The 16,233-nt window shown below is 39.1% G+C and overlaps 1 protein-coding gene across 1 annotated transcript in view; it reads right to left on the minus strand.

Moving 5' to 3' along the window:
• LOC133550236 (arf-GAP with SH3 domain, ANK repeat and PH domain-containing protein 2-like) overlaps nucleotides 1–16,233 on the minus strand; it is a 116,028-nt gene that overhangs the window by 43,373 nt on the left and 56,422 nt on the right. The window contains exons 3-4 of the mRNA XM_061896401.1: nucleotides 14,706–14,851; nucleotides 11,385–11,459 (exon numbers count right to left, since the gene is read on the minus strand). Of these exons, the coding sequence (XP_061752385.1) occupies nucleotides 11,385–11,459; nucleotides 14,706–14,851 (221 nt within the window). The remainder of the gene's footprint in view (nucleotides 1–11,384; nucleotides 11,460–14,705; nucleotides 14,852–16,233) is intronic.

A 16,233-nucleotide genomic window follows, 5' to 3' on the forward strand; every position in this document is an offset into this window, starting at 1 on the left:
AGAGAAAAGCTGCCTGGAAAGCAAAGACCACACAAAGGAAGTCGCTAACACAAACTGCTGCTGTGGTTTAAAGCTTGAAAGATGGTAGATGGAAGGAAAGAGCCAGAGAGACCAGGAAAAATCATAACAATAGCTAAAAATACCAGACAGGGGCATGGCCAGCCAGAGCAGAACAGGCCAATGCAGTGCATAATAAGACTCCCTCAGAGAGAAACTTCTTTTAACACCCTTGTTCCCATTCTGGCTGAAAGTAAGGACAGAAGAAGAAACATCATGGAATGGGTATATAGTGTAGATGTTCTCAATCATCCAGGTCATTGTTTTCTTAGGGTATTCAATCGATCGCAACTGGACTGTTTGGTTTGTCTTGGATGTCATGAAATGTCCTTGAGAGGGGGCCTCCATCCGCTGACCCACCCCATCTACTACCAGCTACAGCTCTCCTCGCACATTCTTCAGCTATTTTCCCACTTCCGTGTTGAATTGCAGCAAGCTCAGCAGAACTTAAAACAGGTTGTTGTTGTAATTTAGAGGTGGGTCTGCATACAGGCCAACTGACTAAAAATGGAAGAAACAATATTAGTATTCAGTAGAGTGTATACCTCTGTCAAGGCCAAATATGGTGCTTTATGTCGGCCGTGTTCTGTAATGTTAGAAGTAACAATCAAACACATATCTGAATAATCACTCTAGATCTGTGATTAATCAAGATTAATCACAAGTTATTATTTGCTTGCATGCATAAAATCTGCTTAAGAAAATAACCCTATATTTGTATACAAATGCAATTGTGAAGTCGGAATTTTCATATTCATAATTATGTTTTGGATGTTTTACTGAACTGCAAGTCATTGATTTGCTCAAAAATGTGGTGACAGTAAGCATGGTAGATTAAGTGCACATTTTTTGTTTTTCTTGTCCTAAATATAAATATTCTGTCACGTTTGGAACGCATTTTGGATGCCCGTGTTGAGTCACCCCCAAATGCACGGGGACCAGGACAAGCAGGGATTGCAGGTAGGAGCTTGGTTTAATATACAAAAAGGAAAAACACTGGTACAAAAACTGGCAAAAGAAAAGTGCATGCCTTCGCACGGGAAGCTAACGCTAACAAGCATCGAGTTCAAAGAGTCCAAGAAGCGCGTGCCGAGCGCACAGAAGCTAAGGCGAAACTTAGCACAGATACAAAGAAGTAGATAATCCAACGTGATTGTTGCATGGAGCAAACAACGAACCTAGACCGAACAAAAGGAGGAGGCAGGCTTAAATACAGAAACAATAATAAGAACACAGGTGCGCCTAACAATCAAGAGCAGGTGGGACAAATGAAAAACCATGGAAACAAGATAAAACAGGAAGTGCAAAACTCAGAACAGGAAGAGTCGAAAAATAATCTGAAAACACACAAAAGGACTCAAGAACAAAAACTATGTATGATCCGGGAGGCGGATCATACATAGATGCACTTAAGATGTCACTTTAAGGTTTTACTACGTATGTATAAAATACTACACGGTCTAGCTCCATCCTATCTTGCCGATTGTATTGTACCATATGTCCCGGCAAGAAATCTGCGTTCAAAAGACTCTGGTTTATTAGTGAGTCCTAAAGCCCAAAAAAAGTCTGCGGGCATTCCAGTACTCTGGAATGCCCTCCCGGTAACAGTTCGAGATGCTACCTCAGTAGAAGCATTTAAGTCTCACCTTAAAACTCATTCGTATACTCTAGTCTTTAAATAGACCTCTTTTTTAGACCAGTTGATCTGCCGCTTCTTTTCTTTTTCTCCTCTGTCCCCCCCTCCCTTGTGAAGGGGGTCCGGTCCGATGACCATTGATGAAGTACTGGCTGTCCAGAGTCGAGACCCAGGATGGACCGCTCGCCTGTGTATCGGTTGGGGACATCTCTACGCTGCTGATCCGCCTCCGCTTGGGATGGTTTTCTGTGGACGGGACTCTCGCTGCTGTCTTGGATCCGCTCTGAACTGAACTCTCGCGGCTGTGTTGGAGCCACTATGGATTGAATTTTCACAGTATCATGTTAGACCCGCTCGACATCCATTGCTTTTGGTCCCCTAAAGGGGTGGGGGGTGGGGGGTGGGGGGGTTGCCCACATTTGAGGTCCTCTCCAAGGTTTCTCATAGTCATCATTGTCACTGGCGTCCCACTGGGTGTGAGTTTTCCTTGCCCTTATGTGGGTTCTTCCGAGGATGTCGTAGTCGTAATAGTTTGTACAGTCCTTTGAGACATTTGTGGTTTAGGGCTATATAAATAAACATTGATTGATTGATTGATATTCCCTGCTTAACTTGATTGAATATAAATAAACATATTTCTTTAACAGGAGTCTGTCCTGCTTATTTTAAAACTGAATAAATTCAGTGTTCAGCTTAATAATGGAGCAGGTGTCCAACTTTCATTACTATCAAAACTACTACTGTGACAAAAAGAGAGGTGAGATATTTGATATTTGACCCACTGCATTTCGACGCGGGTCAAAACAAACAATGTGATGTATCATCATTCATTTATGGTAACGCAATATTTTCATTAATGAAATGCGTTAACGCATTAACATTGACAGCGCTAATATATGTATATACACACTATATATAATGTAGTAACAGACACGTTAATAACAATATGTAATATGTACGGTATTTAGTGTACTTTGGTCATTTTAAGCATTACCGGGACTTTTTTCCTGTGCGCATTTATTTCAGTGCACATTGCAACATACTCCCTGCTTCTCATAGCAACCGGCGCACCGGGTCGCAAAGCACACTGTCCATTTTGAGAAAAAGAAAGGATTTTAAGTGTGCCTTTAAGTCAGAAAAATATGGTAGTTTGAAACACATCTAGAGTGCAATACCAACAACATCAGTAGTTTTATAAAATCACTCAATAATATTGTACAGCATTTATCTTGGGGACCAGACTAATTATTCTTCCATCTGCTCCTTTCTGATCATAGAAATGTATAAGAAACAAAAAAACAACTAAAAAAAACAATGAAAGTGTGAATTGTACATGGCTTGTAAATATGCATTTTCATGAAAGGAATAAAATAAATGATGATGATGATGATGATGATGATGATGATGATGATGATGATGATGGGGTTGCTTCTCTGTCCATTGTTAAACAGTTTGCTTATTATTCGCTTATTATAATAAGCGGCTTGTTTTTATAGAGCTGGTTGCTTGCTTCTCTCATGACATCTGACAACATTGGCTCCGTCGTGTAACAATAGGATCCGGGAAAATTGCTGTTTATTCTCTACACAGACGTATTTGACTGACAAACCGCACAGGTCGGTGTTGACAACAAGTGATATGTATGTGTGTGTAACAAAGTTAATGCTCGACCGTCCACTTTATTGAGTAAGAAATAGAAAGAACAAATTGATACATCTCAAACACAGCACCTGCAGATTCTCAACAGTTTTATGGATAAATGTTCAATGTTTAGACATTTGTGACTGCATGCGCGAAGGATTTCTACAGCGTGTGTGATGGGGACTGACAATGTTGTGGTTGGACTGACTTACCGGGTAGTTTTGTTAACGGTTTGTTTCTCTGATTTGGTCATCCACTTGTTTTCCTTCACACTAACTTTGTCAGTTTCGAAGGTTGAAGGCAAGGATTGTGTTAATCACTGAGCGGCGCTCAAATGCGCATGTCAACCGTCGAATCAAAACTTAAACGTAAACGAAGCAGGAACAACATGTAGCAATATATTAGCCCTTTAATGCTCCACGGCACAACCTTGTTACAAAAAATACTTCAAACGATGGGGAAAATGCTCAGAATTCAAAATGTGCTTCCAATTTAAAGCATAACAAAAAGCTGAGAGACAAGTTGTATCTCAAATTAGACATGAGTTAAGGCACGAGTTAAGTTGTAGTACCACTGTACCCTAAAGTGTATCCGAGTTTAAGTTTTATAGTACGGTCTACAGTATTAGCTCCAGTATTACGCTGTACGCAGATTGTATAAAGAGGGATTTACTCTTATCTAAAATCTCTAACAGTAAGCAGGAGTGGGTGGGTTGGGTGTTCATGAACCACTGAACCACAATGAAGCAAGGCTCAGCTGGAACTCCTGTGGCTCCATCCAAAAATGTTAACGCCTAGAGAGCCCCTCTCATCTCTTACTTATGCAAACATAGTGGATAAAACAGCAACCACCGACTGGCTGTTGTGAACCGAGAGGGTCCCCAGCAGGCACGACATCATGCTGGTGTCCACTTAAAAAAAAATCCCACAGTTAGCAGAAGCAACTTTTAGACTCAGCACTTTCCATTTTCCGTTTGACTAAGAGTGCATTATGTCTGTTTATCTTTAAGAGGGACACCACCAGGTCCTCTAGGAACCCGCCCATGGTCATTTTGGTTGAGCTGGAATTAAGGAAACCTAAACAAAGTCCAGACGGTCTCAGGTGTGAAAAAAAAAAAAAAAAAAAATGGGGCAAGTAGATGAAGCAAAGTAACAGGATTAAAGGTTGCTGGAGTAGCCGCTAGCCACCAACAGCTACTTGCGTCAGGTTTAGTCCATTGCACCAGATTGGAGTGGGGGAATTTGTAGAAAACTGGGAAGACTGAATTTTCTTGCATTATTTGAAGTTTTTATTTACAAACTACTAAAATGCAATAATCCGCCACAGATCCCTATTATGGACTATAAAAAACTATTAGGGAAGTAATGACTAATAGTACTCAGGGTTTTTCCTGGCTCAAATTGAGGCAGAGGTGGTACAATCCTGACCATGCGCCGGAATTTGTACGCAAAAATGTTTTATTTTTTTTCAATTGACAGTAATATTCTGTAAAGAACACCGTAAAATGTATTGTCATTTTTATCAATTAGTTTGCTTTAAAATCATAGGTCAAGCAGATATTTAAGTATTTATTTTTATTTAGACAAACACATTTTGGAAAGTATGATAACATGCTGTAATATTTGTTGCAATAATGGATACTATTAAAGTTTAAAAGGCATGCAATTTCAAGCAGTACAGATTTTTTTATGTCAAAATTTAAAAAATCCATTACATTTAGTAAGAAAGTATTAAATACTTTATTGACACATATCATTTTTCGGTATTTGAGGGCCAGATAAAATGATGTTGCGGGCCAGATCTGATTTGACACAAGTGGCCTAAAAGCTTGGATAAGAGAATGGTGGGCTCATATCTTGTGTGGTGGGGCCACTTTTGCTTGAGACACTCAGATGATTTTGAAGCAGCCTTCAAGCGCTCTGTGGACAAAAATTTCCACATGTCACCACCATGAATTATTACATTTTAACTACCTGTTACTTAATTTCGCTGCTCTGTTTCATCTGGACTCTTGACTTTACTCCTCACGAGATTGCTTTTCAAAGTATAGGCTGATTTTGCCTGTTCCGTCATGAAACTCTACCTAATCCTATGCAAATTTCTAATAAATTTTTCAATCAATCGATCCATTATAATTAGCAGGGGTGTGGGAAAAATCGGTTCGAATACAAATCGAATTGAATACGTTGTGCGAATCAGAATCGATTCTTCTTTTTTTGTTGTTGTTATCAATACAACAAACCACTAAAATACCATAACAATGCAATCCAATTCCAAAACCAAACCTGACCCAGCAACACTCAGAACTGCAATAAACAGAGCAATTGAGAGAAGACACAAACACGACACAGAACAAACCAAAAGTAGTGAAACAAAAATGAATATTATCAACAACAGTATCAATATTAGTTATAATTTCAGCATAGCAGTGATTAAAAATCCCTCATTTACATTATCATTAGACATTTATATATATATATATATATATATATATATATATATATAAAAAAGAACAATAGTGTCACAGTGGCTTACACTTGCATCGCATCTCATAAGCTTGACAACCCTTTTTTCACAAAGATAAAATAACTCATATTTTTGGTTCGTTTAATAGTTGAAACAAATTTACATTATTGCAATCAGTTGATAAAACATTGTCAGTTACAAATATAAAAGCTTTTTTAAAAAAATATACTACTCTGCTAGCATGTCAGCAGACTGGGGTAGATCCTGCTGGAATCTTATGTACTGAATGTATACAGAATCCTTTTGAATCGGAAAAATATTGTATTTGAATCGAGAATCGCGTTGAATCGGAAAAAAATCGATATAGTATCAAATCGTGACCCCAAGAATCGATATTGAATCGAATCGTGGGACACCCAAAGATTCACAGCCCTAATAATTAGTCATAAAAGGTTGGAAACAAAGCTAACACTACTACCTGTGCTCACTCACCAGTGACAAAATGTTCACAGCACAGTCTGGAGTGTTCTGTAGGAGTCCAGCGATCCCTCCGTATCATGCTCTGTATTACAGAAATCCACTTTTTACGGCGGTCAACGTTGTGTACCAAGTAGCGGGAAACAACACGATTCGATCTGTTTCTTCTTCGGTAGATGCTTCAGGTCTTTCCGGTGCACTGCCGTCGATATAGTGCCTCTATAGTGGTGCAACGCTGCAACTGCAGTTAAAATATGTAGCTGCCGCAGAGGGACATCAATCACTGTATCAACACAGCCATAGCTTTAAGCTGTGTTGAGTGGTATCAATCGTTCTGGTTGGGAGCGGCACAATTTTGAACGCAGGAAAAACACTGGTACTGATGATAGACCACAGTAAAACTTCCGATGGTTAGTATTAGATCAAATGTTATTTTGCTTTATCGCTTAATATTTGGTTCAAAATTATGTTTAATACAATCAAGGCAGCCAAAAACATGAGGGTTTTTTTACCGGATTACTGACAGTCTTATTAATTATTCCCAGACAGAGAAAATACTATATTATCAAGGTTGCCAATCATGTTTTTAGTCGGACATAAACATAGTATTATTATCTACATCTCTATGGTTTCAAATGTGGCATTATTGTCAAAGTGTGCATCATTTCTCCACACAAGACTGCGCGACCTAACTACATTAAATAAAACCGTGTATGACATTTATTGCACCCTTCTGTTTCAAAGACATCTTTCGACTACGTCCCTGACATTCATGTCGAGTCGTTACTTCATCTTTTTTTCTTTCTGAAGCAGAAGAGCTTGTCAAGCACGTCTGGACAGGATCCTGCTTCTTCCCCATCTGCTGACAGGTTTATCCCGTGGGAAAGCACACAAGCAAAGTGGTGCAAAGGAAGGAGAAGAAAATGAAGGTGAGAAAGAGGGGTAAAACTGCGGTATAGGACTGGCTTGGGCGTCAGAAGGGACTACGCCAAAGCCAAGACCACACTCTGGGGTTTCCCTTGCATTACTACAGTGGGGGTAATTCTGTCTTATGAGGTAGTAAAAGTTCAACAGCTCATTTTTCCCATAACATATATGATATAATGACAATCATCCCATGGTGCTAATAAGCTCTAAGTGGCCAGGGTAATCAAAAGCATGAAGTGGAATGGGTTTGGAATTTTGTAAATGACAGTGAGGGGAGTAGTGGAGCGAGTCCAGATAACAAAGACAGGAAGCGAAGACAGACACTTAGCAAAAACACTCGAGTTGGTACACAAGAGCACAAAAGACAAGACAAACAGTTCTAGACAAACCATGTGGCTGAGGTTCATGGAGAGTCGTTTCAATAGGAATGAGACTCATAAGTGCTAGTCCAACCTAATCATTCCACAATTACATCTGCAGCCAATCACATGCCTGAATAAAAAGTCAGTGGGCCAGGAAGGAAGCAATAAGTATTGGTCGGGTTGATGGTCCGTTTATATGACAATGATCAAGTTGTAAAAGAACATCTTCCCTTGTTAGAACATTTTCATATACAGAATTGGGGATGCTCAATAAAACAATTCAAGCCGATACCGATAACTTCCTGCTTCTCAAGACCGATACTAATGGCCCATTTCAATCTAATATTTTTTTAAATTTAGATTTACCTGTAGTTTGTGCACACCTGGAGGTAAGAAAGACTTAAAGAAAGGTGGTGTTGACACTCTGTACCTGTAGAAATGTCCTAATCAACTAGGGGTGTAACGGTACGTGTATTTGTATTGAACTGTTTCAGTACGGGGGTTTTGGTTCGGAGGTGTACCGAACGACACTGACATATAAGTAGCGCACCGCACGTTGTGTAAACAGTGCACACCGAGGCACCATGAATTGATTTACGTGGACCCCGACTTAAACAAGTTGAAAAACTTATACGGATGTTACCATTTAGTGGTCAATTGTACGGAATATGTACTGTACTGTGCAATTTACTAATAAAAGTTTCAATCAATCACAAAAACAACAACACACGGCATGCTAGCAACGACTGGGCTATGATATGATAGACTGACCACACATGACACCTGACCACACCTCCTCTATGAGTTTTTTTTTTTTTTTTTTTTTCCCCCCTTTGCCTCAGTCTGCACCCCCTCTCCAGGGCCCAGGCTAAGACCGATTTTTTAATTTTATTTTAATCTTCTATTTTTTTCTCTCATTCCCCAAATGTGTTAAATAAATAATCAAAAAATGTATATTAAGTTTTTTTCCGAAAATGAACCGAACCGTGACATCTGAACCGAGGTACATACCGAACCGAAATTTTTCTGTACCGTTACACCCCTATAATCAATTATGATATCACTACTACGGTACTACGGCTAACATCACATGTCCATAAATAAGTAATAAAGTGTATGACCTTATTTCCATACATTTGTGAACGCAAGAATGTGGCAATCACGTCGTATTTTGCTGGCAAACACGTCCGAAAAATATTGTCGGCTCGGAAGTGCAAACTGTGGCAGACCAACAGGGAGCGGTGCCGTCAAAAATAGTAAAGAGCTGATTGTTCAGCGCCATAATTTCCATGGCAGATCGCTGTGGCCTTCAGATAGATTTTGACAGGCTCTTTTTACTTTTTGGACACAGCAGCGGTGAGAACGGGTCAAGGACTTTCTTTGCGGCGGGCTTTGGGCAGCTTCTGGGCGGCACAGATGTCTTAATGGGCTTCGGAGCTACTGTCGTAGCGACACTGACATATCTGTTGAGTTTCATGTGTTAAAAAGCTAGGTATGTCCTTGTGGAGAGTTTTCTAGCCGCTTGGTGCGGGTGTCACACAGGATGCCATCCTGTGAAGGATTAAAGAAGTCCCGCACGATCTTCGTTATGTTTGTGTATACTAAAAGCTGCTGTGAGTTTAGAACTGAATTTTACCAACTCCAACGACGTAGGACCACTGCATTTTTTCATCCTAACCCTCTTACAGCACAGTATGGGTGTGGGTAATCTCGCCTCATTGCAGCATTTTTTAAAACTGATTACCAAATATATTTGTTTGTTATCGGATTGATATGTGACGTCATGATGTTTAATATCAGCCTGATAATTATCAAGCATCTCCACACACAACGCAATGTTTAAGTAGATGCTAAAATGACTGAAAATACTGTGGCCTAGTGGTTAGAGTGTCCACCCTGAGATAGGTAGGTTGGGAGTTCAAACCCCGGCCGAGTCATACCAAAGACTATAAAAAAAATGGGACCCATTACCTCCCTGCTTGGCACTCAGCATCAAGGATTGGAATTGGGGTTTAAATCATCATAAATGATTCCCGGGCACGGCACCACTGCTGCCCACTGCTCCCCTCACTTCCCAGAGGGTGATCAAGGGGATGGGTCAAATGCACAGGACAAATTTCACCACACCTAGTGTGTGTGTGTGACAATCATTGGTACTTTAACTTTACTTTAAAATACAATACTGCTTTTCGTATTAAAAAAAAAATGCTGCTTTGTCTGACAATATACGGGCTTAAAATTGTACCTTTTTGCAATGTTATTCTGCCAGATGCAAAAGCGATGAAATGCTTAGTGTCTGCCAATACATACTGTATGATTATTGGATGCAGTGAGCTGCCCCATGTGACGACTAATATCAATTAGCAAATATTCATCAATCGATTATTTCCCAAGATAGACATAGGATGGACGTACACATATAAAATAGAGCTTGGTCGATAAAACATTATCAATGTGTGTATCGCGATAGACATGTAATCAATATCAATATAAAATGCGTTCAATAAAATTTTCGATAGATGTATATTTTTTGGTTGGAATAAACCGGAAAGAATGAAACATGGCTGGTTGCATATACCAAGCCACTTGATATTTGGTAACCTAGCAAAACAGGAAGGGACCCGCCTAACAACCAATCGCATCACAGTATCAGCTATCAAGTTTGGTTGCACCATGTTGCTGTTAATACAATGCCCGGAGTGAGATTTTTTTTAATGAGTGCTGCAGAGAGTGAATAAATTGTCGAACAGGAAAAATCACCTCGATATTTTTTTTAAATGGACTGTTGCCGCACTAATATTTTCTTTTCACCCCACGTCCATTCTCTATTTGGATGTATGGAAACAACAGGTAGAAACTAAAGGGCAGAACTATATAACTAAAATAAATAGCAAAATGGAACAAATGTGCTACTCCAAAATAATAATTTGGTCGAATAATATTTCCATAATAATAATAATTAATTTTTATACATAAACAACAATAACAGACCAAATAAATGTTACATCGACCACGTTAACCTCCTGGCAGTAAACCGGCAAAATACTGTTCTTTTCAGGTTTCTCCATATTAAAATTTGCACACTTTGCACTATTTAGTTAAACATTTCTTACATACTCATTATTTTCGCACCATAATTTAAAGAGATTACTATTAAGTGTTTTCCATGGTTGTGTTGACATTTCATTTTCTTTCTGCTTTGATAGTTGAGGGGATTATTATCAGTGGAAGATTACATTTGAAATAAAAATGTTAACATTTAATGTATTAATTTCCTGTTGCACTATTGTTGTTTTGGTTGTGAAATACTGTACTTCTACATGCCTATGACAAACAGAGTGTTTCACTTCCTTTTTAATTGTGCACGGAAACGGTCAATATCGAAAATGTCACTGCAAGATCCATTTCAGCCTTCAAAATCCATTAAACAGTCTGTTTCCAGTTAAAAAATGTGCTCTGAAGACACCCCCTTTGTCTGTGTCAACTGTACATAGAATGTATCCTTGGACCATATGACAGGGATATGGGAACCTCCGTGTTCGCCCTTCTTTCCCGGCTAAAGTGGATTTGAATAAATCCCTCAAGTGCTCCGTGAATGCTACACATGCTGCTCACTTCTCTAGTTATGAATGTATGGGGGTATCTTATTTTCTTAATCATACATATTTTAATGGGACACACAAACTGTTTTGCAGGCTAACATCTCCTGATAACTGGGAATGAACAAAGTCATGATCCTCAGGTCTCAAAGGAAAGGCCTTGCAGACTGAGAAATTAGTTGTAAAGTGACACCCGACCACACAGCTTTGCTGACTTACCCCTTTGACTCCTTTCAGATCTCCTTTCAGCAGGCTGTCCAAAGGGAAGGTGATGATGTTGTTCATGTTTTGGAACTGGAGAAGGGAGAGAGGCAGAATTTTAAAAAAAAATAGCTGAAAGTAGCAAATGTTTTTTTTCTTTTTAGTTTAATACCTCACTGCAAATCTAGTGGTATTTCAATTTAGGAGTACCTTACCTTACGAGTATTTTGAGATTTAAGCTGTCTCTCTGCTTTTTGTTATGCTTTAAATTGCGAGCATATCTCGATATCTCGCATTTTCACTGTCGGTTTAAATAGTATTTGTCTCAGCCTCAGGGTTGTGTTGCTTGAGCAGTAAATAGTTCCTGCGTCATTTACACAATTAATAACATACGTTTTGATTTGATATCGAGATATCGACAACAGAACTAAGAAAGTTAGTGCGCAAGGGAGGTTAGAGACGACCAAATCAGAGAAACAAACCATTAAAAATATGTCCCAACTGTTAGCAACCTATGCAGCAAGTCAGTGTCACACATACCACAAAAGCTGCAGCCATCATCCATAGCATGATATGCCACACTCACCCAAACGACAAATATTTATCCATAAAAATATCAGAAGGCTGCAGATATTGTGTTTCAATTTGTTCTCTCTTGTCCTGATGCAGTAAACTGGATGGTTGAACATTAGCTTTGGTACACTAACAAACCCATTGCATGTTGTGTGACTTCCCAGGTTAGTTGCTCAAGATAACGTAGGGAGTGTTCCCAGATGTCACCAGAAACTCGCATCCAACTCTATGACTAAGTTTACACTGCAGGCCATAGTGGTCAGAATCACATCTTTCCAAAGTCAGATTTTTTTGGAAATCAGATTTTTTTCCAGTTGATTGTTTGCACTGCAAGTAAAATGTGATTTTTATCAGACTCCAGTAAAAACGCGCCCAATGTGGCCCCAAAGTGCCCTTGATGTCATTTGCATCTGCAGTTCGATAAAAGTGAAAAAAAGGAAGTTGACTGGATTACGTACATGAAGAAAATCCCAGGGGGTGATCAAGGGTGATGGGTCAAATGCAGAGAATAATTTGGCCACATGTAGTATGTGTGTGACAATCATTGGTACTTTTTTTTTTTTTAAAATAAAGTAAGCTAATGTATAAATGGATATATATAGTGTAATATATTTAGGATTGTGTAATATATTTAGGAGGGTTCTAATCTTTTTATGGCTGTTAAGTAAAGGAAAGACAGACAATATCATTGTTACGTAAACAACTTATCAATGTCTATAAGATGTAAGCAAATACTCCATAGGGTCCACGTCAATTCCGGTCCTTCAACAATTGCAATTTGGTAGGAATTAAAGTAGATAATAAATACAGCATATATCTTCATATATTACATATAGCCTATTATTTGCGCACCATTGACTCGTGATGCACCGAAAATTCGGCCGACAAATAATTTTTTTCTCTGTTCACTAAAACCGGATGTTGTGATGACGTATCCACTTTCGCTGGCGGGTCGTATCTTTTCCTGCAGACACAAATGATTAGCTCGCCCAAAGGTGACGTAAAAGTCGCATTCAGGTCGCATTTCCGTTTAGACAAAAGTAACATTTGAAAAGATTAGATTTCAATAGGATTCATATTACCTCCTCATGTGGTCCAAATCTGATGCAAAAAGATCAGATGTGAAGCACTTTGGAGTGTTCAGATGGACAAAAAATATCTGAACGGAGAATCAACCCAAAGGAGACACCACATCAGTCCAGTCCTCAAGCTAGATGCTACACATAATATTACCTTATTACATAAGACTAAATAAATGGGTTGTACTTGTATAGCGCTTTTCTACTGCAATTGTTTGTAGTATACTAATGTAAGGTTTTAACAGTGTTGATCTAAAAACAATGTTTGCTTTTTAAAAGTCACGTTACGCATAAAAATTGTGGTGTTTTTGGAGGGCTAAGCAAGGGTTCCATTTATTTCAATTAATTTCAGTGGGCTGAGCTACTTTGAAATATGAGTGTTACGAATTACAAGCTTGATTGTAGAACGAATCGTGCTTGTAAGTTGAGGTACCACTGAAATAAAGATAAGGCTGCAGCTTTTGCATTGGATCTCCTTATATCAGGGATATCAAACCCGCGGCCTGCGAGCGGGAACAGGTTCAATCCGACCCGCGATAAGAGTTTGCGAAGTGTAAAATTCAGCCGAATGTTCAAATTAAACAAACTGCTATTCTAAATGTGTCCACTGGATGTTGCAATAGCAATTCTGTTAGGCAAGCAAATAGTTTACAACGGGGTGAGCAAGTATACCAAGCAAGAGGTACACAGTAAAGAGGGGCTGCGACTCCTCCCCCTCGACAGGAGTAAAATAAACAATTCGTAACCCCACTTACAATGCTGCATAAGACACTGCACATTGATATAGTTCTGTGAAAATTGTCTTTCGTGCAAATTCAAAAAAAGTGAACAGTGGAAATGACAAATGAGGTAGTTGATACGTAGAAGCTGTTTTTTGTTCAATCCTAGATGGGCTGTGACTTAAAGTTGAATTGCTTTGTAAATACACTGGGATTAAGTCTAAATTCATTATGGTCTTTGTGGTGTTTTTTTGAAACTGCATACATTTTTTCCTCAGTGTTTGTTTTGTCAAGAGGATATTTTTATATGTAAATTTTCAGAATGTGTTTGTTCTATTTTGGGACTAAGTAAAACAAAGAAAATTGTCATTGTTGTATTTTAAAGTTATTATGCCATCATTTTACCCGTCTGGCCACAGTGGGAATAGATTTTCCTCCATGAGCTAAAATGAGTTTGACACCCCTGCTTTAGATTGTGGACTGTAAGGGTAGGGAAATACCTAGTGAACCATTTAATCGGCATGAATGCATGTTCAGGAAATACGGTTTGCATGTTGCATTCAAAGACAGCCTCAGGTTGCACAGTTGAAAAAAGCTTTCAAAAATCTTTTGTCCCCACATACTGGCTCGACGACATCTCACATTTCTTTAATAAACGGTATCATGAATACAAAATCCCTTCCTTTCAGTGAGTTGAAACAATGAGCAAGATAGAGTCAATTTTGTCTATAATAGCTTTGGACTGTATACAAAAGGTGCCTTTAGTGGCGCAAAATCAGACTTGATTACATCAAACCGAAATTACACATCGCAGTGGCTCATTGGCCGCCTGCGTGGAAAACTGAAGCTTCCTGCTTAGACAATGTGTGTGTCGGTGAACTCAAGGGGATTGAGACAATTAGAGACAAGAAGGAAATCCTTAGGGTTTGTTTTTTTCACATTTCTTTCTCTTTACAATCCACACTCACAAGGTTTTTGAAGAGCGCCGTCAGCTCCTTGGTGAAGACAGAGAACTTCAGGAAAGCCGAACCCAAATCTGGATCATCTCTGTACACACAGTTTTCTCCAAACTTCTCCAATGCTTGTGTGTACAGCTCCTCATTCTCCACATGAGCTAGAAAACAAACACACAAGACACTGACACAGTAAATAAAATGACATACAGCACGCTGGAGATTTTTTAAATCGAGGTGAGCGTGAGGATTGTTAAGTTTAGACAACATTTTCTTTGGAGAGTCACAATAGAATTATAAAAAAAAAGCATCCAGAAGTGACTAATGTGATAAGGGAAGCCATGGCAATAAGGAAGGAGCTCAGGGGGGCTGTTACTATGACGACCTTCACTGAAAAATATGATGTGAGTTGGCCATTGGGAGGTTAGCTACTTCAAGGGGGAGACAAAGAGAGAGAGAGAGAGAGAGAGAGAGAGAGAGAGAGAGAGAGAGAGAGAGAGAGAGGAGGTAGGGGAAAAAGAGGGGAGGGGGGTGTAAAACTGTGAAGGTGAACACTAAAACACACCTGGGGCCACGTCATGACTCACACACACAGTATAATCAATGAAGAGCAGTCAGACACTGTGTTCAGTTTTAGACAGAACTGGATAACATCATGTCTGCAACTCCTACATAGATATGCATGGTCTTATTAGCTGAAAGCCTCTGACTCACTAAGTGCGCAACACATCAGACAAATCTAATTCAAGACGCAAGGTCGAGACACGCCAAGGCTTTTAAAAGATAGTTTACTGTATGCGCACTGTATAGAGGAGCTATTTTGATCCCCCGCCATCCTTCCTGTTCAAATTTTGTGACTTAGTAAGTAACCTATCTGATCCAGCAGATTGCATATTTTTTTCCTTTCAATGTGTATTTTATTTTAAATACTTGATTCTATTAAGTAAGTCATTTGTACAAACATTTATTTTTTTATCATGTAAATGTGTCAGTCTGTTTCTGCAGTTAAGTCCAGGTGCAAAATTAGGCACTTAAAAGATTCTAACTGACTGATATAAATCCACCTTTGTGTTGGTAATGGGAACAGATTAAGTCTGCCTGCCAACAAGTGGCGACTAAAACATATAATGTGACCAGGAAAACAAAGACTGTGATTATCTACAGTAAAAGAAAGGTACACAATTGGTAGTTTCAATGGCGCAAACCATTGTATTTTACAGATCATCTTTAAGCTGCTTTCTGACGGATGCGCTGTTTTGTGGGCAGTCTTATTTACGTGGCTCACCTTCGGCAACGTATTTTCTCCGTCATCTTTGTTGTAGCGGTGTAGCGTGCAAGGACAGGAGTGGAAAAATTGTCAAAAGATGGAGCTAATTGTTTTAATGGCATTCAGACTCTACTTGAGTCAATAACGGTGCAGCATCTCCTCATCTGTGGCTCACTAGTGTAACAACAATGCCCAAATGTGTCCTGTAAAAAAACGTCCGACCGGCAATCTCTAATCGCTAAAGTTCCTTGGGGGAATAATGTAAACTCACGACAG

Source organism: Nerophis ophidion, linkage group LG03, assembly GCF_033978795.1.
Source record: "Nerophis ophidion isolate RoL-2023_Sa linkage group LG03, RoL_Noph_v1.0, whole genome shotgun sequence".
NCBI lineage: Eukaryota > Metazoa > Chordata > Actinopteri > Syngnathiformes > Syngnathidae > Nerophis > Nerophis ophidion.